General features: G+C 44.0%; 2 protein-coding genes across 2 annotated transcripts in view; both read right to left on the bottom strand.

Moving 5' to 3' along the window:
• The window catches only part of LOC311150253 (sodium- and chloride-dependent creatine transporter 1-like), a gene marked incomplete at its 5' end in the record, with an annotated part of 30,583 nt that extends 19,955 nt beyond the window's left edge, over positions 1-10,628 (bottom strand). The window contains 4 exons of the mRNA XM_084187631.1: positions 3,727-3,859; positions 4,016-4,364; positions 5,990-6,121; positions 10,541-10,628. Coding sequence (XP_084043757.1) covers positions 3,727-3,859; positions 4,016-4,364; positions 5,990-6,121; positions 10,541-10,628 — 702 coding nt within the window. The remainder of the gene's footprint in view (positions 1-3,726; positions 3,860-4,015; positions 4,365-5,989; positions 6,122-10,540) is intronic.
• Positions 10,629-21,987: 11,359 nt separating this feature from the next.
• LOC311150260 (transmembrane prolyl 4-hydroxylase-like) overlaps positions 21,988-24,956 on the bottom strand; it is a 23,170-nt gene continuing 20,201 nt past the window's right edge. The window contains exons 5-9 of the mRNA XM_084187645.1: positions 24,468-24,633; positions 24,202-24,387; positions 23,930-24,020; positions 23,589-23,712; positions 21,988-23,484 (exon numbers count right to left, since the gene is read on the bottom strand). Coding sequence (XP_084043771.1) covers positions 23,270-23,484; positions 23,589-23,712; positions 23,930-24,020; positions 24,202-24,387; positions 24,468-24,633 — 782 coding nt within the window. The 3' untranslated portion in view covers positions 21,988-23,269. The remainder of the gene's footprint in view (positions 23,485-23,588; positions 23,713-23,929; positions 24,021-24,201; positions 24,388-24,467; positions 24,634-24,956) is intronic.

Raw genomic sequence — 24,956 nt, 5'->3', positions numbered from 1 at the left:
GAGGAAAAGTACACGTGGAATGTTCTAGCATCTTCAAAATGCGCCTCAGCAGAAATATTTGTTCATGTTCTATATATTTTTTGTTGCGTGGCGGCAATGATTCTGCCGTGGCACAGCCCCACAGCAAAATGAATGCAGCGGAAACACTGGTATACAATGCATTCGGAAAGTATTCAGACCCCTTGACTTTTCCCACATTTTGTTACGTTACAGCCTTATTCTAAAATGGATTAAATAAACAAACAGTTTCCTCATCAATATACACACAATACCCCATAATGACAAAGCGAAAACAGATTATATTTTTTGTGTGCAAAAATAAAAAACAGAAATACCTTATTTACATAAGTATTCAGGCCCTTTGCTATGAGACTTGAAATTGAGCTCAGGTGCATTTATCATCCTTGAAATGTTTCTACAACTTGATTGGAGTCCACCTGTGATATATTCAGTTGATTGGACATGATTTGGAAAGGCACACACCAGTCTATATAAGGTCCCACAGTTGACAGTGCATGTCAGAGCAAAACCAAGCCATGAGGTCGAAGGAATTGTCCATACAGCTCTTCTGGGAAAGTGTACCAAAACATTTCTGCAGCATTGAAGGTCCCCAAGAACACAGTGGTCTCAATCATTATTGAATGGAAGAAGTTTGGAACCACCAAGACTCCTCCTAGAGCTGGCCGCCCGGCCAAACTGAGCAATCGGGGGGAGAAGGATCTTGGTCAGGGAGGTGACCAAGAACCCGATGGTCACTCTGACAGAGCTCCAGAGTTCCTCTGTGGAAATGGGAGAACCTTCCAGAAGGACAATCATCTCTGCAGCACTCCACCAATCAGGCGTTTATGGTAGAGGGGCCAGACGGAAGCCACTCCTCAGTAAAAGGCACATGACAGCCCGCTTGGAGTTTGCCAAAAGGCACGTAAAGGACTCTCAGACCATGAGAAACAAGATTCTCTGGTCTGATGAAACCAAGATTGAACTCTTTGGCCTGAATGCCAAGCGTTACGTCTGGAGGAAACTTGCCACCACCCTTACGGTGAAGCATGGTGGTGGCAGCATCATGCTCCATAGCGCTCAGGACCTCAGACTGGGGAAAAGGTTCACCTGCCGACAGGACAACAACCCTAAGCACACAGCCAAGATAATGCAGGAGTGGCTTCGGGACAAGTCTCTGAATGTCACTGAGTGGCCCAGCCAGAGCCCGGACTTGAACCCAATCTAACATCTCTGGAGAGACCTGAAAATAGCTGTGCAGCGACGCTCCCCATACAACCTGACAGAGCTGGAGAGGATCTGCAGAGAAGAATGGGAGAAACTCCCCAAATACAGGTGTGCCAAGCTTGTAGCATCATACCCAAGAAGACTTGAGGCTGTAATCGCTGCCAAAGGTGCTTCAACAAAGTACTGAGTAAAGGGTCTGAATACTTATGTAAATGTGATATTTCAGGGTTGTTGTTTTTTATAAATTTGCAAAAAATTCTAAAAACCTGTTTTTGCTTTGTCATTATGGGGTATTGTGTGTAGATTGATGAGGACATTATTATTATTTTAATCCATTTTGGAATAAGGCTGTAACGTAACAACATTTGGAAAAAGTCAAGGGGTCTGAATACTTTCCGAATGCACTGTATCTGGTTTTGTCGCTCTTGTTGCCATTAACCTCGCTGGAAGAAGGTTCTGTGAATGGGGAGGTGCAGCGGGAGGTAATACAGTAGGGGGAATGCGAGTGATTCTGAAATGTAATGTTTTATGCATTCTCCACACTCTCGTCCTCACAAGAACGTACTCAAGAGAACGAGTGTTTTTCCAGTCACACATACAGTGAGGGAAAAAAGTATTTGATCCCCTGCTGATTTTGTACGTTTGCCCACTGACAAATACATGATCAGTCTATAATTTTAATGGTAGGTTTATTTGAACAGTGAGAGACAGAATAACAACAAAAAAATCCAGAAAAACACATGTCAAAAATTTTATAAATTGATTTGCATTTTAATGAGGGAAATAAGTATTTGACCCCTCTGCAAAACATTACTTAGTACTTGGTAGCAAAACCCTTGTTGGTCAGACGTTTCTTGTAATTGGCCACCAGGTTTGCACACATCTCAGGAGGGATTTTGGCCCACTCCTCTTTTGCAGATCTTCTCCAAGTCATTAAGGTTTCGAGGCTGACGTTTGGCAACTTGAACCTTCAGCTCCCTCCACAGATTTTCTATGGGATTAATGTCTGGAGACTGGCTAGGCCACTCCAGGACCTTAATGTGCTTCTTCTTGAGCCACACCTTTGTTGCCTTGGCCGTGTGTTTTGGGTCATAGTCATGCTGGAATACCCATCCACGACCCATTTTCAATGCCCTGGCTGAGGGAAGGAGGTTCTCACCCAAGATTTGACGGTACATGGCCTCGTCCATCGTCCCTTTGATGCGGTGAAATTGTCCTGTCCCCTTAGCAGAAAAACACCCCCAAAGCATAATGTTTCCACCTCCATGTTTGACGGTGGGGATGGTGTTCTTGGGGTCATAGGCAGCATTCCTCCTCCTCCAAACACGGCGAGTTGAGTTGATGCCAAAGAGCTCCATTTTGGTCTCATCTGACCACAACACTTTCACCCAGTTCTCCTCTGAATCATTCAGATGTTCATTGGCAAACTTCAGACGGGCCTGTATATGTGCTTTCTTGAGCAGGGGGACCTTGCGGGCGCTGCAGGATTTCAGTCCTTCACGGCGTAGTGTGTTACCAATTGTTTTCTTGGTGACCATGGTCCCAGCTGCCTTGAGATCATTGACAAGATCCTCCTGTGTAGTTCTGGGCTGATTCCTCACCATTCTCATGATCATTGCAATTCCACGAGGTGAGATCTTGCATGGAGCCCCAGGCCGAGGGAGATTGACAGGTCTTTAGTGTTTCTTCCATTTGCGAATAATCGCACCAACTGCTGTCACCTTCTCACCAAGCTGCTTGGCGATGGTCTTGTAGCCCATTCCAGCCTTGTGTAGGTCTACAATCTTGTCCATGACATCCTTGGAGAGCTCTTTGGTCTTGGCCATGGTGGAGAGTTTGGAATCTGATTGATTGATTGCTTCTGTGGACAGGTGTCTTTTGTACAGGTAACAAACTGAGATTAGGAGCACTCCCTTTAAGAGTGTGCTCCTAATCTCAGCTTGTTACCTGTATAAAAGACACCTGGGAGCCAGAAATCTTTCTGATTGAGAGGGGGTCAAATACTTATTTCCCTCATTAAAATGCAAATAAATGTATAACATTTTTGACATGCGTTTTTCAGGATTTGTTTGTTGTTATTCTGTCTCTCACTGTTCAAATAAACCTACCATTAAAATTTTAGACTGATAATGTCTTTGTCAGTGGGCAAACGTACAAAATCAGCAGGGGATCAAATACTTTTTTCCCTCACTGTATTAGTTGATTTTACATGTGTGCTTATAAGTGTGTCTGATTATATTTGTCAGTCTAGACATTATGATCTGTACTAAAGCTGCTTTGGGGTCAGAGGGCAAAGTGGAGAATGGACAAAGCTCTAAAGCTACACTCACAAGAACACAGAGATTCCATTCTTGTTAATGTAGCTACATGTTTTGTTTTTATACTGTTTGGACCAAAAATACTTTTCTATGCTGAAAAAACCCTGTATCTTACCTTAACTTAAGCTAAGCAAAGCACGAGACATATCCTTACACCCACACACACACACACACGTTCACTGACCTTGCCTGTGCCTTTGACTCCCTTCCAGATGCAGAAGTAAACAATAACCCAGGTGGCGATCAGACAGAGGACCATGTGAGAGCTGATGTCACCAGGCTCATCCAGACCACCAGAGAGACGCAGCACCTTACGCCTGACACACACAGAGAGAGAGAAAGAGAGAGAGAGAGAGAGAGGGAGAGAGAGAGAAAGGTCAGATGAAAAGAATGGACAGATAGACAACCAATAACCTATGGTTAGGTAGTCAGCCCTATGACCAACCCAACACAACAGACCACAGATCACTTACTCCCAGAACTCAATGACTGGCGAGCGCATGCCCTCTGGTTCCACGCAGCTGCCGTTGAAGAGGAGCAGAGTAGAGGATGAGAGGTTGAGTGGGGAGGATACCATGGACGAGAGGAGGGAGGTGGGGTTAGAGGGATCGGGGGTGGAGGAGAGGAGAGGCAGGGCGCTGCGGTTGTGGCAAGCCCGGCGGAAGTTTTCGGTGCAGTTGAGGGTGTTCCAGGGGTGTCCGCAGGTAGCCCAGGGTAACGGGTTGGTGAAGGAGTGAAGCAGGAAGTACAGGCCCCACACCAGGATCATAATGTAGTAGGTGTTACAGAAGAACACTATCACCATGGAGGCCAGGCCAAGACCTGGGGAGAGAGAGAGAGAGAGGGGGAATGAGAATGAGTGGAGGATGGGGGGATGTACAGTGGATAACATAAGGACAAACATTTAGAGGAAGGATATGTGAGTCAGAAAAATTGAGGGGTTGGAGAACAAAAAAAGAAAAAACCTCATTCAGAAAAATGAATTGCATCTCCATTAAACAACATCTATGAAGATCAAGTTCCAAAATTCAAATACTGTGTGCCAGCACTAATAAGGTAAGGGTACCGCTTTGTGGCACCTATACTGCCTAGGGGAAAAGCTGTCAGGAAAATAGTTCTCTTCACAAGATTTAAATAATGAAATAATGAAATTGATTTGAAATTGATTTTAATTAAACCTTTACTTTACCAGGCAGGTCAATGAAGAACAGATGCTTATTTACAATAACCAAAGGCTTTTGTGAATATAAACACAGTGGCCAGTTTATTAGGTACACCCATCTAGCATTGGGTCAGACCCCCCTTTGCCTCCAGAACAGCCTGAATTATTCAGGGCATGGAAACGTTGCTCAATTGGTATCAAGGAACCTAACGTGTGCCAGGAAAACATTCCCCACACCATTACACCACCGTCACCAGCATGTACCGTTGACACCAGGCAGGATGGGGCCATGGACTCATGCTGCTTATGCCAAATCCTGACTCTGCCATCAGCATGACGCAACAGGACCCGGGATTCGTTGGACCAGGCAATGTTTTTCCACGCCTCAATTTTCCAGTGTTGGTGATCGCGTGCCCACTGGAGCCGCTTCTTCTTGTTTTTAGTTGATAGGAGTGAAATCTGGTGTGGTCGTCTGCTGCAATAGCCCATCCGTGACAAGGACTGACAAGTTGTGCGTTCCAAGATGTGGTTCTGCACACCACTGTTGTACTGCGCCATTATTTGCCTGTTTGTGGCCGGCCTGTTAGCTTGCACGATTCTTGCCATTCTCCTTCAATTTCTCATCAACGAGTTGTTTTCGCTCACAGGACTGCCGCCTGCTGGATGTTTTTTGTTTATCGCACCATTCTCGGGAAACTTTAGACACTGTCGTGCGTGAAAAGCTCAGGAGGCCAGACGTTTCTGAGATACTGGAACCGGTGCGCCTGGCACCGACGATCATACCACGCACAAAGTCATTTAGGTCATTCGTTTTGATCATTCTAACGTTCAATCGAACAGTAACTGAATGCCTTGATGCCCGTCTGCCTGCTTTATATAACAAGCCACGGCCACGTGACTCAATGTCTGTAGGAGTGAACCATTTTCGTGAACTGGCCACTGAGTGTAGGTTGGAAGTTGATGATGATGCCATGATGTGACAGAGGAGCTGGACTGCAAGTTCTAACAGAATCAACATATTCACAACAGCTCTTATGTCAAAATTTCATTAATCAAGTCTTGTTGCGAGAAAACTGTTGTTCTGACAGTTGTTTCAGTTACATAATGGCAACATCTATGACTAAATTTGTGGTTTGAACAACCAAATGCTAGCCTATATTATAGGGGGACGAGAAAGGATGTGTGAGAAAGAGGGGTTGCAGAATAAAACAAGAAAAAACCTACCTCAGAAACATTTATTCACTCTCCATTAATGTAATAAACACACACATTCACATTACAGTACCTTTAAAGAGAGGGGCAATGTTCCATGCAGAGACCCCTCCTTGCTTCATGAACTGACCAAGAGCGATTTCCAGGAAGAACACGGGAATACCTCCGATGAACACAATAATCATGTAGGGGATCAGGAACACGCCTACAACACGCAACACACACACATTAGCAACACAACTCCACACGCTACACAACACATAGGCTATATTTCACTAACATACAACCCAACACAACCTCTATTATGTGACAAATCTAGCAAATATAGGCTTAGTGCATACTTGTATATCTAGTGTTCAACTTGTTGTGGACAGATACAAGTCTCTCAATAACAGATTTATATTTCTACATGCTCATGAGAGAGAGAGCGAGAGAGACTAAGAGAGGGAGGGAGAGAGAAAGCGAGACGTATCGCAAGCTGAAGAACTAGAGCTGGCATTTAGGCTAAAACGTATCTAGCATAATGTTATTGCATTGCAGTGACAAGGGAGGAGAGAAGGAAGGCCAGATTGAGTGAGTGAGAGAAAGAGAGAGAGAGCGGGAGGAGGGGAGGAGGAGAGGAGGGTAGACAAGGCCATAGATAAAGAGGAGGTGTATTGAGAGGGAGAGGGAGATAATTCCTTTAGTGTTTGGGCATGAGTGCCTGGCATTGTCTTTTGGAGAGAGAGAAAGATAGAAAGTAGGTTGGATAAGGAGAGAGAATGAAAGAGAATGAGAAAGAGACAGCCAGTAAAAGTGAAAGTACACTAGGAGGGATTCTTGCTTGTAAAATATAACCTTCCTATATGTCCCTTTTACAGTATAACTGACTCAAAAGCTTGAGGTGAAATGAAAATGTCACCTTTGGATGCATACATACATTACATGACCAAAAGTATGTGGACACCGGCTCGCCGAATATCTCATTCCAAAATCATGGGCATTAATATGGAGTTGGTCCCCCCCAGCCTCCACTCTTCTGGGAAGGCTTTCCATTAGATGTTGGAACATTGCTGTGGGGACTTGCTTCCGTTCAGCCACAAGAGCATTAGTGAGGTCGGGCACTGATGTTGAGCAATTAGGCCTGGCTCGCAGTCGGCGTTCCAATTCATCCCAAAGGTGTTCGATAGGGTTGCGGTCAGGGCTCTGTGCAGGCCAGTCAAGTTCTTCTACACTGATCTCGACAAACCATTTCTGTATGGACCTCACTTTGTGCACGGGGGCATTGTCATGCTGAAACAGGAAAGGGCCTTCCCTAAACGGTTGCCACAAAGTTGGAAGCACAGAATCGTCTCGAATGTCATTGTATGCTGCAGCATTAAGATTTCCCTTCATTGGAACTAAGGGGCCTAGCCCGAACCATGAAAAACAGCCCCAGACCATTATTCCTCCTCCACCAAAATGTACAGTTGGCACAATTCATTGGGCCAGATAGCGTTCTCCTGGCATCCGCTAAACCCAGAGTTGTCCATCGTACTGCCAGATGGTGAAGCGTGATTCATCACTCCAGAGAACGCGTTTCCACTGCTCCAAAATGTATGCACTCACTAATTGTAAGTCACTCTGGATAAGAGCGTCTGCTAAATGACTAAAATGTAAACAAATTATCCAGAGTCCAATGGCGGCGAGCTTTACACCACTCCAGCCGACGCTTGGCATTGCACATGGTGATATTAGGGTTGTGTGCGGCTGCTCGGCCATGGAAACCCATTTCATGAAGCTCCCGGCGAACAGTTCTTGTGCTGACGTTGCTTCCAGAGGCAGTTTGGAACTCGGTAGTGAGTGTTGCAACCGAGGACAGATTAAAATTATTAAATATGATTTTGATTGTTTTTTACCCCCTTTTTCTCCCCAATTTCGTGATATCCAATTGCGATCCAATTACGATCTTATCTCATCGCTGCAACTCTCTAACGGGCTTGGGAAAGGCGAAGGTCGAGTAATTTGTCCTCCGAAACATGACCCGCCAAACTGCGCTTCTTAACACTCGCCCGCTTAACCTGGAAGCCAGCCGCATCAATGTGTTGGAGGAAACACTGTTCAACTGACGACCGAAGTCAGCCTGCAGGTGCCTGTCCCGCCACAAGGAGTCGCTAGAGCGCGATGAGCCAAGTAAAGCCCCCCCGGCCAAACCATCCCCTAACCCGGACGACGCTGGGCCAATTGTGCTCCGCCCTATGGGACTCCCGGTCACGGCCGGTTGTGACACAGCCTGGGATCGAACCCGGGTCTGTAGTGACGCCTTCAGCACTCGGCAGTCCCGTTCTGTGAGCTTCTGTGGCCTACCACTTCGTGGCTGTGCCGTTGTTGCTCCTAGATGTTTCCACTTCACAATAACAGCACTTACAGTTGACCGGGGCAGCTGACCAGGGCAGCAGCGCAGAAATTTGACAAGCTGACTTGTTGGAAAGGTGACATCCTATGACACTGCCACATTGAAAGTCTGTGAGCTCTTCAGTAAGGCCATTCTACTGCCAATGTTTGTCTATGGAGATTGCATGGCTGTGTGCTCAATTTTATACACCTTTCAGCAACTGGTGTGGCTGAAATAGCCGAATACACTCATTTGAAGGGGTGTCCACATACGTTTGTATATATAATGTATTTTACTTGGGATACTTTTATCTGAGATAATTTTATTTGGCAAACACATAAAGCAGAAATAGATCATCAAATAGAACAGAGCAAAGCTGACAACAACAAAGGAGAAGGTCAACAGCTACATCATAAATCAATTTGTTTTTAATCTGATGCGCTAGTTTTTACTGCCACTGCAGCTTCCTAACATGCCTTAGCAACAAAACACCTCTAAAACTGGAAGTACAGCGACAAAACAAACACAACATTCATCCAAACCCCCCACCCCAGAGATATTGGTATGTTCGGTATGATGAAACTATATACAGAGGACCATACCAATACTTAGAAGGAAGGGAGTCACATGAGAATGACACAGGGAGGAGACTGGCTGTTCAGATGTGGAGAAAAAAAAGAGAGGTATCATAACAGGAGAATGTAAGAAGGAAAGATGGACCGGAAAATTGGATGATAAGGTGATAAAGAAGAGGAGAAAATAGAGATCTGAGACATGAAAACACAATGATCTCATCTGGTGATAGGGACATTCTGATTCTCTCCCTCTCCGTCTCCCTCCTTCTCCCCGTCTCATTCACTGAGATCAGACAGCCGAAGCCATATAAGGAAGAGTTCAGAGAGAGAGAGAGAGAGAGAGAGAGAGGAGGGGGGGAGTGGGATAAGGAGAGAACGAGAGCGAGAGCGAGAGAGAGAGCGAGAGCGAGAGCGAGAGCGAGAGCGAGAGCGAGAGCGAGAGAGAGAGAGAGAGAGAGAGAGAGAGAGAGAGAGAGAGAGAGAGAGAGAGAGAGATTAGGAAGACTGAATGGATTAAAGAGGTTTGGAAAGACAAAAAAGAAAGAATGAAAAATAATAATGATTTTCCCTAAGCCACTACTGTATTAGACTCTCCATCATCATTTCACACATTAACTTCTCTCAAAGTATAGACTAGACTAAATATAGGACAACAGGGTTCAATATAAAAACAACAATCCCCTTCAAATTAATTGCCTCTATCTGTCCTCCACTTTAGTCAGTCAAATATCCGTCGGTGGGTGTTTGTTTGAGTAAAGAGAACAGGTCTGAGAGCCTGTGAGTGCCCAGTACTCAGTCTTATCTGATGCCGATGTTGTGTTACGAGACGTCCCCTGGCCTGGGTTGGTCAAGGACACCAAACGTGGCGTCGCAGTGGCACTGCTGACACAGAGGGAAGGACGGGCACAGGACGCTTATTGTGTGACATGCATCCATATGTCCCTTACTATCAGGGGAGGAGAGGAGAAAGCACCTTTGTGTGCAGGGTGCAGGGGGGGGGGGGGTTGACTGTGTGAGGCAGGCCATTGTTAAACGATATGAGAAGGTGGGTATCATAGTCAGGGGTCACAAGACAGAAGAGGGAGAGAGAGAGAGAGAGAGAGAGAGAGAGAGAGAGAGAGAGAGAGAGAGAGAGAGAGAGAGAGAGAGAGAGAGAGAGAAAAAAACACTCACTTTTATTCAAACATCTCATAAAAGTAGGAGGGACAGAGAGATAAGAAATAAAGAGCAAAGGTGGAAAGGACAGGTTACAGTAGCAAGAGAATGAGAGAAAGGAGGGGAGTGTGCTCAAGTGTCACCATATGAGGGGCATGGCTATTACGGCTACGTGCGTACACTCATGCAAGCCCTGCTTGGTCTCCCTCTATCTCTTCTCTCCTCCCTCCCTCCCTCTCTCTTTCTCTTTCCTCCCTCTTTCTCTTTACTCCCTCTTTCTCTTTACTTCAAATTGCCTTTCCGTCATATCAGTCCAACTGTTTGTTTTGCATATTAAATAATTGGGGTGTCATTATGTAGGAGTTTGTGACAGTGTCAGTGAGGGTGTGTGCATATGCTGAGTGCAAGTCTGTTTCAGTGTGTTTAATTAAGTCTGAGTATGTCTGTGTGTGCTGTGCATATGCTGAAGATGTGTGTGAGTATACTGTTTGTTGGTTTGTTTTTGTGTGTGTATATACATTGTGTGTGTGTGTGAGCTCACCTCCACCGTTCTTGTAGCAGAGGTAAGGGAAGCGCCACACGTTGCCCAGCCCCACAGCGAAGCCCACACAGGACATGATGAAGTCCATCTGTCTGGTCCAGGTCTCTCTCTCCACATATGGTACTGCTGTAGCCTGGACCTGAGGCTGTGTTTGGGTCTGTCCTCCCCCTCCCTCACACCCCCCTGACCCCGCCCCAACCCCAGGCACAGGGACTAGGGGGCGAGCCACACCACCCTCCTCCTCTGATGGAATCCCTGCTTCCATCTGGGAGAGCCGCACATCACCTGGGAGAGAGAGGGGGGGATGGTATGGAGGAAGAGTGGAGAGAGCAAGAAAGAAAGAGAGGGGTTAAAAGCCATTAGCTTGCCTTGTAAATCAACCAACCTTTTACAGCCACATAAACATAAAGGTCCACCAATCAACAAAATTACATAATCAATCATTGGAGTCACAAACTCGCAAAGTTGCAGTGAGTCACAGTGAGTGCCAAAAAGCCCCCCCCCCCCCCATCATTAAGATGGAGTGACTATAAGCATGGTGGAAACTTGTAGTTATATGTATGGTAGGCTATGTCTACTGCCTCTATATTTCTAAAAGAGCTGAGTGACAAAGCAGAACATTGTTAGTCCTATTACACAACAATATGAAATATTTATTAAATCCTCTCTAAGCCTATGACCTCCAGACAGTGCAGTTCTTCAGTCAGCAGTCTAAGCTTAGGCCTACATTTACCACCTGCTGTAAAAGCGGGCAGTACTCCTACTGTAATGTACACTCTTAGAAAAAAGGGTTCCAAAAGGGTTCTGCGGCTCTCCCCATAGGAGAACCCTTTTTGGTTCCATGTAGAACCCTTTTTGGTTCCAGGTAGAACTCTTTTGGGTTCCATGTAGAACCCTCCGAGGAAAGGGTATTACATAGAACCCAAAAGGGTTCTACCTGGAACCAAAAGGGGTTCTTCAAAGGGTTATCCTATGGGGACAGCTGAAGAACCCTTTCTGGTTCTAGATAGCAAAATTTTTCTAAGAGTGTAGGGTTGTAGGGTAGCTAGGCTCTGACTACTGGAAATGCAATTGGCTTTAATGGTCAAGATGCCTTTCTTGCATCTTCTCTCCCTCTTTATTTTTCCCTCCTTCTCAATTCAAATCAATGAGCTATTGACAAGTAAGCAAATCTTACAATTAATGCTCCCCCTCTCTTCTACCCTTTCTCTCCTACCCTCTCTCTCAGACCCTCTCCTACCCTCTCTCTCCTACCCTTTCTCTCCTACCCTCTCTCTCAGACCCTCTCCTACCCTTTCTCTCCTACCCTCTCTCTCAGACCCTCTCCTACCCATTCTCTCCTACCCTCTCTCTCAGACCCTCTCCTACCCTCTCTCTGTCTCTCCTACCCTCTCTTTCCTACTCTCTCTCTCTCTTCCCAATTCCCAAACACTGAGTTGTGTGCTGCGGTACTACAATATTCCAGCCCGAGGTGTCTGTTTCACCACTGACTAAAACAAAGCTTTCATTTCCTTTCGCTCTGTCTTTCTCTTTCTTCCTCTCAAACAAACCAATTGTTCTGACAGTTCATTACTGTGCGCCTTCTATGATATCGATGTCAGCCGCTCTGATCCGGATGCACATTAGGAAAGCAGTTTTTTCCAGATCAGAGCAGTTAGAGGGAGTGTATGAGCGGGAGAGGGAGAGCAGGAGAGAGAGAGAATCTGATACTAATAGAATAGAATATGCTTTGATATCCGCTTTCACAGACATAGCAAGTCTGGCATGAGAGGTGGGTTGGTTTGCTATAATCCTTAGTTGGCCTATTCACTGGAGCATACTCAACCCATCAGACAGTGACTGATGGTTCTGACAGAAAGCTAGCCTGCCCTACACAATGCAGGTTTGTGTGATCGATGTAGTGTTATTAAGGTGGAACAGTTGGAGTGGATCTTGAACCAGCAAGCAAAACTGCTAACAGAGGTCCAGACCTCTTGGCAAAGTTGTAGAACACTCACATACAGGGAGGCTACACTTGGTTCCTGTCTAACCAGGAATCTAAACTTTAGCCTTGGCATTAGTTAGGTGTCACTGTGACCCCTGCGAACACAATCACAGATGAATGGAGCATGGTACAGCTTCTGGGCTGCAACAAGAATCTAATGTGTGAACAGGATTGGCACCTGCCTTTTTGAGTTTTCAACAGGTGCACACTACAGTATAGTCCAGTTAAATCAAGAGGGCTTGGCTTGACGATCATGCTGCATCACATATTTGTGAGGGATGTGTCGCTAATTTGGGATACCATACCTGGATAGCCTAATCATCTGACAGGTAGGTAGATGTTAGCTGGGTAACTCTAGTGTAACGTTAAGGTAGCAAAACCAGCAAGTGAGGTCTCTTGAACTCAGTCTTAAGTGACAGGTGAACTACCTATAACAGTAACATGTAATATGTCCATACTTAGCTAGTTAGATGTGCATCCGAGATGCACAGTAACGTTAGTGCCTATATCTAGTTAGCTATTATGTAGTAAAAACAAAACACCTGCTGTTGAAGCTAACGTTAGAGCCTAACTAAACTTAGCTATAGCTAGCTAGCTGGGGTCTTTGACATCTGCCTTGCTGCTTTGAATTCATTGAAGTCATAGCTATCGTTACAATATAACAATGCAACAACAATAATAATAATGTTATTACCATTGTTATTGTAATACTTGTTATTTTAAAAAATTACACTCACCTGGGGAGTTCTCTTCCACTTCTGGCGACATGTTGATTGATTAGGTTTAAATAACCCGGGTAGGTGGGTAGAGCCAAGTGCAGCTAGCTAGCAGCTAGTGACGCTATCAAGATACTCAGTGCGTCTCAGAGAGAGGAGAGAGAGAGAGGGAGAGAGAGAGAGAGAGAGAGAGACTATGCAGTTCTCCAGTTATTTCCTTGGTTGATTTTTCGTCTTCTTGTTATCAAAAAATATGTATATTTTTTAATTTATCATAACGAGTTGGTGCCCTTCAACAAGAAATTGAATATTTACAAAGCGTCGCGTCAGACGTTGGGGAGAGGGAATTCAAAAGCAGTCGACGAAGCACTTGAAGGATAGCCTGAAGAATCTCATGGATGACAGTAAATGAAAATGATAGCTAGCTAGCTAGCTAGTAAATCGAGAGGTTTAGGTCGCTATTTGTATCGTTTAGTCAGAGGTCCAATTACCTAGCTAGCTACGTGATGTTGTATGCTGGGTAGGTCCTTCACCCCGCTCTGATGAGACGAAGAATGTGATGTGAGCGGTTCCTGGCTCGGTTGGTCTATCGGTTGGCAGCCCCCTCCTCCTCGCGCACGACCCTGCGACGCAATTGGCTAATCTGTGCAGTGCGCGTTCTACACTGCGTAGCAAAACCAGCACCATCACCAAGCCGCTTTTTATCATTCATACATTTGCACGACTCACAGGATAATAAATAAATAATCAAATATCGGATAGTCTACTGAAGTGGGAAATCATTCTGTTTACATGGATAATCATGTGAGCAACCGCACACACTGTCGTATCACCCCCCCCCCCCCCCCCCAATGCTTACTGGATGAAAATAACATCATTTTGGCTGTAATGATCTCTAAAATTCAACGCATTAGCTAGTCACACTGTTGACATAGTAACGGACGCTAATCGAATCGTATTGTGGCCCATGGGGGACACGAATTGACAGGCAGACAGGACAGTAGGGGAGACCGGGGTTGGTTGTCACACTTTTTACTCGTGTGTATTTCTCAGCACCAGTATATCGTACATGACTCTTTTCAATATTAGGAGGACCCTTTTTATCCTAATATCTTATTCCAAAATGGAGTTATAAACCATCAACACACTCTGTCCACTTGTGACAACCAGCCCCATCATGGGGTTGGAAGACACACAGTATGGGGTTCGTTGTCACAATGTTTGCTAGTAGCTTATTCCTTTTTTAACAGTCTTAGAAATAGCCTTTCTTTGATCAAATGACATTACTAACAAAATTGAGCATTTTATACCATGAGAATAACATATGATATTTTGAGTACATTTGATTTGTGTATGCGTGTGTGGGTGTATGACAGAAAAATATGTGTGTGACAGAGGCAACGAAGGGCGCTCTTTATAGCACAAGCACAAAAGAGCTTATGATTTAAATCAGTGAAAAAAATCTGTTGTAAAAAAAAGTAACGCTTCCTATACTTTTAATGCATTTTTCTGCAAAAAGTGGGTAAACTGTTGGGCAAAGTGGTACTCCACTGGTTTTATTATAATTAGGTTGATAGTGACAACCCCACATTCGATGTGACAACCATCCCCTCTATTTGGCATGTCAGGCCCCCTACCCAGATAGCATGTAAACATGTCATAAAACATGTCAAAAATCTCTAGAATTACAGGAAATTAGCTTTAAAACAATGCAAATTTTCTCTCAGCCTCATGGCATAATACATTTACATTACATTTACGTCATTTAGCAGACGCTCTTACAAATTGGTGCATTCACCTTATAGCCAGTGGGATAACCACTTTACAATGTTTTTTTTTTTTAAAATCTTTTTTGTTTTTGTATTTGTTATTTCTTTTTTTAAAAATTTTTATAATTTTTTTATTTTGGGGTAAGGGGGGTAGAAGGATTACTTTATCCTATCCCAGGTATTCCTTAAAGAGGTGGGGTTTCAAATGTCTCCGGAAGGTGGTGACCTGTCCTGGCGTCGTGAGGGAGCTTGTTCCACCATTGGGGTGCCAGTGCAGCGAACAGTTTTGACTGGGCTGAGCGGAAACTATGCTTCCGCAGAGGTAGGGGAGCCAGCAGACCAGAGGTGGAAATGTGTAGAAATGCATTGCATTAGCTATAAAACTGCACATTTTTCTCTTTGCCCCATGGCAAAATGTGTAAATTGCAGGATGTTAGCCTTTTTCCCAAAAAAAATGTAATGTTTTTCCCAAAAAAGTATTATTATTATTTTTGGTTGGGGGGCCTGGCTTGCTCGGACCTTTCAGGGTGCCATAGTGTAAAATCAGTAAAAATCTGAGTAAAATCTCAATGTCAGACAGCCTAGCTGGCAGCTTATTGGGCTGGATAGATAACAGCACATGTCATATTCTATTTCAAATTGTCCATAAAACACAATCGCATTCAATTCGTGAATGAATAAGAGTATGTATTTATATTTTCGTGCATAAATTAGTAATTCACAGTCACTGAAATGTCGCCCCAGGAAGGCGCGATGCGGTATGAAGAATGATAGCCTAGTGTCGCTGCGCCCTCCCTCGTGCATTTCTAGAGCATTTTTTTGCAAGGGCAATCTCGTGACGCACAGTGGGCCACTCAGTCTAGCCGCTCTAGCCCACAGTTGGAAACATTTTATTTTTTAATTTTTTACATGAATGACTTAAACATAACGAGGAGAAACTAGCCCATGGTCTGTCCATCTTTACCATATAATTGGCTTAATACATGTGCAGTCATTTGATGATGGCAATACTGTATTTGCACAGATCAGATTAATTTAAGGCTCCTTTAGGCCGATAGTAGATTTATAGCCTAAAGTGGCGTCCAGTCTTTAATTCATCAACCTGGAATAGGACAGACTACGATAAGCGATTACTCCAAGGACAACGCAATCATTCACTTTAGTGGCATATAATAAAATTACGCAATTAAGCTAATTACAGTATAGCATGCCTAGTACTAATATATCAGTATCTAGGGCTAATTTGTACTCTGGGGCACCTGTGTCTGTAATTTGTCTGTTGGTCCTATACAGCATGATGCACGTGGCCGTCAACAAACAAATCAATACACGCACGCATATAGCCTCTTTCCAGATCAGCCTACACTGTGCTACAGTAGCCATACTGTCAATCTCACGTACAACAGTCACGTTTGGCACTTTATGATGAGGTTCTTAATAGGTTTAGTTTAGGGGGTTGGAGAGGACGGGTCAGTCCATGTTGTGTGTACTAACAATCCATTCATTCGGTGCCTGCCTGTACTTATCCGGGTCTTTGAGGGCAACCGCATTTATAGTTTAATGTTTTCGTTTGGCCCTTTTTTTTAAAGGGGATAAGAATGCAAAAAACCTAATGAATTGTTGTTTTCATTTAGCTACACTTTATGTCTTATTCCTGGCATATGACCCATACGCCTAGTAAAGCCGTCCCAAAGTGCTCAAAACCAGCACCATCGTCACATGCATGCAGTTCAATTTGGAATGGATTTGATCGCATCTGCTTGTTGACCTTGGGCGACATCTAGCGGACAAGAAGATGTTGGCAGCTCAGGGTGGAAGAGTCTGGTTGACACCACAGGTATAATAAGAACCCCAGCTCTCGAAGTCAGCGCGCTGTGTAGTCACGTGTGTCGCGCGTCACCAGACAAGAAAGACATGGGCCTTTTATCAATTAGATTCACTCTCGCCTCCTTTTGAAAAAGGTCCACATTAATCGAGGAGAGTTAGCAAGGAGTGATCGTGGATGGAAATGTACTTGCTTGAAATGAGACGGTCCTTCGCCACTGGCGCGTCATTAGGCAAATTACGTTTACAAAGGTGGACCCACAATACATTTGTAAAGTGCTCCAAAAATGTAAGTTAGTTGTGCAATACATTTTATAGATAAAACTATAAGTAGAATATTGTTTTTAAACATGTGTATGTTTTGTTCCTCTGACAAAACAAAAACTCATTCCAAGGGGGGTGTGTCAGATTTCAAAACTCTTCCGCGGTAGGATTCACTTCTGCCACAGATACGGTAGAACAATGAACCAGATGTTTCACCGGATGTACAAATCTAAAGCATCCGGTTGGCGTTTCCACTCACCACCAAATATGGTGATGATATGAAGCCATGTGGCCGGCAGTGGGTGAAGATCGAGCGAGATGGATTTCTCATCGATGAAACATTTGATCTCAATAGAGTTTTCTGTTCCCAAAACTAGAATATGTTACGAACAGAGTGGACACATTTTTGTAACTTCACCCTTTGTCAAAGTTTCTAAAAAGAGTGTTGTTTAGGAGCAGTGGCGGTTCTAGACACATTTTACTAGGGGGGCCAAGGAGGGGCCAGTGTTTAATCAGGGGGGCACACATAAAAAAACTGGCAACACATGATATTCAAAGATTATAAACTTTATTTTACCGTATTGGTCCGAATATAAGACGGCCTTTTTTCCCCTCGAAATAGGTCCAAAAAAGTCGGGTCGTCTTATATTCGGGGTCTAGTATTCAGAGCGCAGTTTCTCTTCTTCGGCGCTCCCTTTAAATGTCAATACACATTCGCGGGCAGAGGAGGAACATGCTCGTTCTGGATGCGTTCCGCGGACATCTGACTGAGCCCGTGAAAAGTCAGGTGCGAGCAATGAACGGGGATCTTGTGATCATACCAGGGGGAATGACAAGCCAGCTACAGGTGTTGGACGTAGTTGTGAACAAGCCTTTCAAGGATAACCTGCGAAAAAAATACACAGAGTGGCTCCTGTCTGGCAACCACGCACTCACACCGACCGGGAAAATACAGAAGCCGTCAGTCCGTCTACTGTGTGAATGGATCCTGCATGCATGGGATGCTATTCCCTCACAGAGCATCATCGATGACTTTAAAAAATGTTGCATCTCAAATGCATTGGACGGCAGCGAGGACGACGTGCTTTGGGAGGAGCCGGTGGAAGCGGAGCAGCTGGGGAGCGATGACAGCGAGAGCGAACACAGCGGGGCAGAGGACGTGTGTGAGGGATAGAGAGACATCGGAGGAGAAGTTTGGCGAATTTTTGTTAAGTTTAGTTAAATGTGTGGCCTGTATTTTCTCTGTTATTTAAAAATGTTGCTTTATTATTGCTTGATATTAATTTTGAATCATACTGTACATAGTTTGCCTTTGTGTTTAATTCACTGTGTTTTTAATATTGTTATTTTAAAATAAAATGAAGTTCTTTGTTCGGCAAATCTAGTCTGCAAATCTGTTTTTCTAAATGTTTGTGTTGAAAAACGGGGGGTCGTCTTATAATCAGGGTCGTCTTATATTCGGACCAATACGGTACTTTAAAATCATATGACATTTATTATAACACGTATTTTGTACAAGAGTGCAGATGCAAGAGAGATAGTGCCATAAAAATGAAAAAATAAAAAAATAAAAATAAAATAAAAAGTACAGGGTACAAATACAGGGTTCATATTCAATGTGAACAAAACTCCAGGATACAACAAAGGGTACAACAATGTGCCATTTCCTATTTATGGAAGCCCCACTACTGTGGACAGTTGATTCCACATTTTGTTTTAAGAAAGAAAACTTTCTGAGTGATTTATAAACAAAACACACTACCCTGTATCCATTTAGGTAAAATAAACCAAATCAGAAAAGAAATTCAATTCAAAGAGGCTTTACTAGCATGACCATATTGACATACAGTATTGCTAAAGCACATAAACAGGGAAACGTGTTACACATTAACATCCAGTAGTCCAATAGGATGCAGACAATAAACATTAAGTTAACATTCGTTTAAAAGCAACAATCATGTCAACACAATGTAGCAATATGAACAACACTGATGGATATCAGCAACAACATGAAAACAAGAATATTACAGGTGTCTGTGTGTGTGTGTGTCTGTGTCTTTGTGTACTTCACTGTCAGTTGATGAGCAGGTGTACAAAAAAAGGCTTTACAACATATATGGGCAAGTCCATTTAGGACAGCACATTTCCACCATAGTTCACATTAGGAAAAAATGACAGCATGAATGCTCACTAAACAAACATATACTACATATACCTTTTTATACACATTTTTTTTCAGTAATTTTTTAAGAGTGAAAGGGAAGTAAGCAATCGCTCATCATAGGATCATACATATTTCAGTTACAATATTAGTTACAATATTAGTGTTAGTTAGATCATCATGTCAAAGCTGGACCTGCAAAGTCTGAACGACACAAGTGTGCAATGATTGGAGTTATTTTGTTTCTTTTTTTTCTTGCTTTGCTTGTTTTCAAAAGGAAAAATCATAGTTGGTAAAAAATAAAATAAACTTTCGTTGAAAGGTATCACACTGTATAATTTACAAATATCTAAAGAGGTTTAGTGGATGCCATAAAACATCTATGGAGCTTGAAGATTTGTAGTACATAGATGTTTGGCAGAGATAATTCAAAAGAATAAAATCATAAACTCTAACTTTTTTGTTTGCTGGGGCAAAAAATGACTTTATGTCCCTTCCTCGTTTCATGATAACTATTAGAAGAAGAAAAAACGTAGGGGCATGCATTACATTTTGTTACCTAACCATCCCTCCCTACTTAACACTGGCAGATAACCTGTTGATTACTTTACTAAAAATGTATTTGTTATCGCGATGCAACAGCCAAGACGGATGAAGTTACGTGGTTAACATCACAACATTGTGTAGACCTAGCAAGGATAGCCTACTAACATTTGGATATTTGCTTCTGCTTCGATGAGTTTGCTTAGATATGATTACATTTCTAAACAAATCGAGACCAGACATTTAAAAACTTGATTTGATTTATGTGTGAGGAACAAAAGGAACATGTAGGCTATGTGCAAGAACAACAAGTCACTTATGATATTAAATCGTTTTGCTTACCTTCGACCTTCGGGTGCGCCACTCTAATTTACCCGTGTAGAACGTTGCCGTGTAGAGCGTTGCATTAGTACCGCTTTTGGCGCTCGAGTGTAAAATAGTTATAAATTCATAATTTTTTATTTGGTCAGCACGGGGGGGCCACAGGGGTGGCCAGGGACATTTCCAGGGAGGCACGGGCCTCCCCCGGCCTCCGTGTAAAACCGCCACTGTTTAGGAGTGAAGGGGCGAATTGAGTTATTGCACACGCGCACTTCACAGAGTTGGCGTTCCCTAACGGAAATATGCAAATGTATGCTAGAACGAACACTTGTTCTGCCCACTATGATTATTTGCTCCCATTGGAAATGACAGGCTGTGGTCCATCTTGGGTTAGTTATAAAAAAGAATTGGTTGTGCTTCCGAAGGGGTAAGGGTTCCGGGGTCATGGCTAGAAGGGATCCAGACTTTTCGTAGCAGGTTAGGATAATTTACGGAGCAGGTTAGGAGAATTAGGTTAAGGTTAGGAAAAGGGTTAGGGCTATCTAACATGCAAAATGTGTTAATTTGACAAAAGCTAGATCCCTTCTAACTATGACTGGGTTCCGGTCTAGAAGCACGGTTTCGACTGCTCAGACAGTTTTGCTTAGGTACTGCAGTTTAAATGATGCCCGGCCCAGAAATACCATTTCCATAGACAGCCACATAGAGAAGTCAGTTTTGAAAATTCCTAATAAGACACTTTAGTTATCACCTTTGTGCACAAAACATACATTGAATTATGAAAATCATTGTCACTGAGGCAAAAAAAATTCTCCATCACTCACAGCCGAAAATCTTAAAATGTGATATATTCATCCATCTTTTTGGATGACGTGACGTTATCGCTGCTCACGCTGCTCCCTGTGTACACTAAGTGCTATTGCGCATGTGACGTTGGTCCGTATAAACCGGATGCAACCCAGATATAGACATCCATGGGGTTTTCTCGTTTGGGCAAAAGACCGTCGTCCTCTGTTCTCTCTCCTCTGTGACCCGGAAACAGATAAGTAGGCAAACATAAGTGTCCTCCCCTCCTCGACAGCTTCCTTCCATTGAGGATACATGTGTATCCTACCACAGAAGAGTTTTGCAATCTGCCACACCCCCTTTGAATCAGCTTTTGTTTTGTCAGAGGAGAAAAACATGCACACATTTAAAAACAATATGCTACTTATTGTTTTATCTATAAAATGTATTGCACAACTAACTTCATTTGTTTTTATCACTTTCCACATTTATTTTGGGATCCACCCCATTAAACGTAATTAGCCTAATGATGGGCGAGTGGAGAAGGAACGTCTCATTTCAATCAAGCGCATTTCCATCCCCGTTCACTCTCATCGCCAACTCTCCTTGATTAACCTTGACCTTTTCAAAAGGAGGCGAGAAGGGACGGAGGAGAGAGGACGCAGGAGGTGAGCATTGATAAAAGTCCTATGAATCGGCGTATGCGAACGTGAGTAGATTACCTTGAAAACAACAGTCGGACATCTTGGACGCAGTCTCCAGTTCTTATTATACCTCAGTGGTGCTTCCTCGCCAAAGGAGGCTATCGAGGAGGACAGAGGAAGGGAGGACCGTCTTCCGTTTGCCTTTTAACGAATTGACACACTCCTCGACCACTCAACAACTTATCGGTCACAGAGGAAAGAGGACATAGGAAAGACTTTTGCCCAAATGAAAATGAGAAAACCCCATGGAATGCGCCTCGGTGCCAGGCTTAGATAATAAATCACTTTCACTGTAGCTACAGAAAAAAACATACAAATTGTATTTTTTCCCATGACTTATTGTATGTATATAGTGAACAAGACATGTAATAGACTCAGTGCAACATCAACCAGTCAAGTAATAAAGATACATTCATCAATCACCTTATTAAGTTAATAAATAATAATACATAGATAATAAATAATCAAATACAATGAATAAATAGATAAATAAACAAATAAATAAACACACTAATCTGAATCCTGAATCAAGCAGACATTGAAAAATAACGATTACAACAACAAAGAAGTTACTGTAAACCACAAACGTGATGCACGCGTGATATAACAGCAGAATATGTACTGCATTCTTCTTCTTTTTTTTCCCACACTGCTCGACGCACCTCAAAACAAAAACAATAACAAAAGGTGCTGGGAGCAGACAGTGGCGCTGTTTCCCCTAATGCGGGTTCCATCTTTAACAAGTGGAGTTGTATGAATGGACAGCTCATTTGAAAATGAGAGTGCTTCTTTATCATCATAACACAACCACCAGACAGGAACTGTAACATAGAAACTGGGTTTGGATTACAGACGTGTAATGGAGTCAAATTGTACTGGATAAACTCATCCACAGCTTGAAATGGGGCCATTGAATTTGATCATTTTCGGTGGCGCAACTGGTTTGTACGTCAAGCAGGTGGACACGTGTTTGAGATCAGAGGACCACTGGTTCAAGCCCAGGAAGAGGAAAGGGACAGTTGAGGAAGCGAAGCTGTTAGCAGCACAGTGACAGTGGGCTGGGCCAACATAAATATCTAATGCTTGAGGGTCCCGGGGCCTGGTTTGTTATTGTGCTGTCTAGAGCCCACTAGCACCCCCATCATCCCAACTCTATTGACAAATACTCTCAGAACATCACATCACTCATGAAAGAAAGACAGAACTACACAGACACAATCCCACATCAAATCTGCCTGTCAGGAAGACATAGATAGATGGATCATCTGATTATATTCTAATTTGGCTCAATTTGCTGTCTGGTAATTTTACATACGTCCATGTGCATACTACATTTAAAACAATAATGGATCCCTCAGAACCTTAACTATGACTGCAAAACAGACAAATGCAACTAAAATGTCTGCATGTGTAATTAGAACTGAGTTTGAATTCAATTAATTACACAGGTACTTTGTCTTTCTTTTCAGATATTCTCTGAGGGGCAAATCCTAACTGCCATTTAAGTCAAATTTCACTTAGTCTCCCATTGACATCAATGCAACATGACTAAGGGAACATTCTATCTACTTAAGTGGAAGTTCTGATTTGCCCCTGTGTGCTTAAAGGAAAGTGTGTATCTCCCCACAGTGTGTTTCCAGTGGCCCTAGCTACATTACTACAGGTCCTGGTGGAGGTTGCTGTGAGGGAGGGGGGTGTCCCGCTCCTCTCTGCCCGTCTCGCCCTCCTGTCTGTGGGTCACCAGTCTCTGGTAGCGAGCTTGGCGTTGGTGGTCTGGGTCCACGTTCACCCAACTGTTGGCCACCCACTTCACCCCTCGGGTCACAGGGCAGTCCCCGTGGAGGGAGTACTCATCCAGCTCACCCATCCAACCTGCAGGACAGGGGAGGGGAGAGTGGGTTTGACTAGTGGCTTACGGTGTTAACGGAGAAAACGAGTCACAAAGAATGGAGCAGTGTGTGTGTGCTGGAACATACCTTTGCCATCAGAGAGATGGTTGTACCAGAGGAGAGCAGTCCCAGCGGTTGGTTTCACCCTGAGGTTTCCTCTGTCACAACTCTGCTGTGTGTCTGTCAGATCCACACCACCCTGCACTAAAGCCTGGAGGACACACACAGCCATGCAAACACAACAAAACTGCAGCTCCTCTATGCTCCTTATATGAAGCATGACAAGTGCTTCTTAGTCAGATTCCTTGTCATTGTTCAGCACTATGTTTGCAATAGCAGCACAATTCAGGAAATCAGTAGTCTTCTCATCATTCAACATGAAAGCAAAAACTCTTAACACTGACAGTACTTATAGTATGGTCACCCACCTCCTCCTCATAGGTACGATTGTCTGCCACAGGGAAAGTGGTCTCTCCGCCTCCCTCCACAGAGTTCAGGTAGAGTAACACAGTTATGTACCTGGGGAGAAGGAGGGAAGAGCCGTATATTAAGGGGACTATATCAATCTGACTAGAATATGGGAGGATCAAAGTGCAAACAGATGGACACCCTAAAAAGATGACAACCTATGAAAATTAGAGCAAGCATATGGATACACTGAGACACCCACACACACACATATATATAGAAAGAGACACACCTGCAGGAGATCTCGGTGTGTGCCGAAGTGTTTCCAGCCAGGCGTGTGTGAGAGCAGGTGGTCTCTGGATGGGAGGGGCTACTGTCGTGGTGGGCGTGGCTGAAGCCTCCCTGCTCGTAGCGAATCACCTGCAGCGGCTCGCTCAGCTCAACCAATGGGGAGGGCAGACGCGCTAGATGGGTCACCCTAAGGAAGGAGAGAGGCCGGAATAAAGTCATAAAAACAGTATGACAACTGAGTTAGTATGAAAACTGAGTGAGTGTTACCTGTTCCTCAGTGTGTGTAGTATATGGTGTGATCCTGGTCCCTGGTACAGCCAGGTGTGTCGGCTCTTCCTTTTCGGTTGGCCCCGCCTTGTTCCGGCTCGTTGCTGCAAGGGATGCTGGGACATGCCATCACACACACGCCTGAACTCCTCTAGAGTTAACACACCTGCCGGGACAACACACACGGTTAGCACACACCCACCCACACACACCGCCCCTCTCTCTCACTAGCTCTCCTATTCACTTCATCCATTCTCTCCATCTCGCTCTTCTTAGGGCTGTTACTCTCAGCTCCTCTTTCTCCTCTGGTTATTCTCCTATCTTTCTCTTCCCACGCTCATTTTCTGTATCTGTAGCCCTGTATGCTGGTGCAGCTCTCTCTCTCTCCCTGTGACTCTCTCTCTCTCTCTCCCCCTGTGACTCTCTCTCTCTCTCTCCCCCTGTGACTCTCTCTCTCTCTCCCCCTGTGACTCTCTCTCTCTCTCTCTC

This window comes from Coregonus lavaretus, assembly GCF_964263955.1.
Source record: "Coregonus lavaretus genome assembly, chromosome: 22".
Classification (NCBI taxonomy): Eukaryota; Metazoa; Chordata; class Actinopteri; order Salmoniformes; family Salmonidae; genus Coregonus; species Coregonus lavaretus.
Note: the sequence above shows the minus strand (reverse complement) of the source record. Positions and strands in the feature narration are given on the sequence as shown.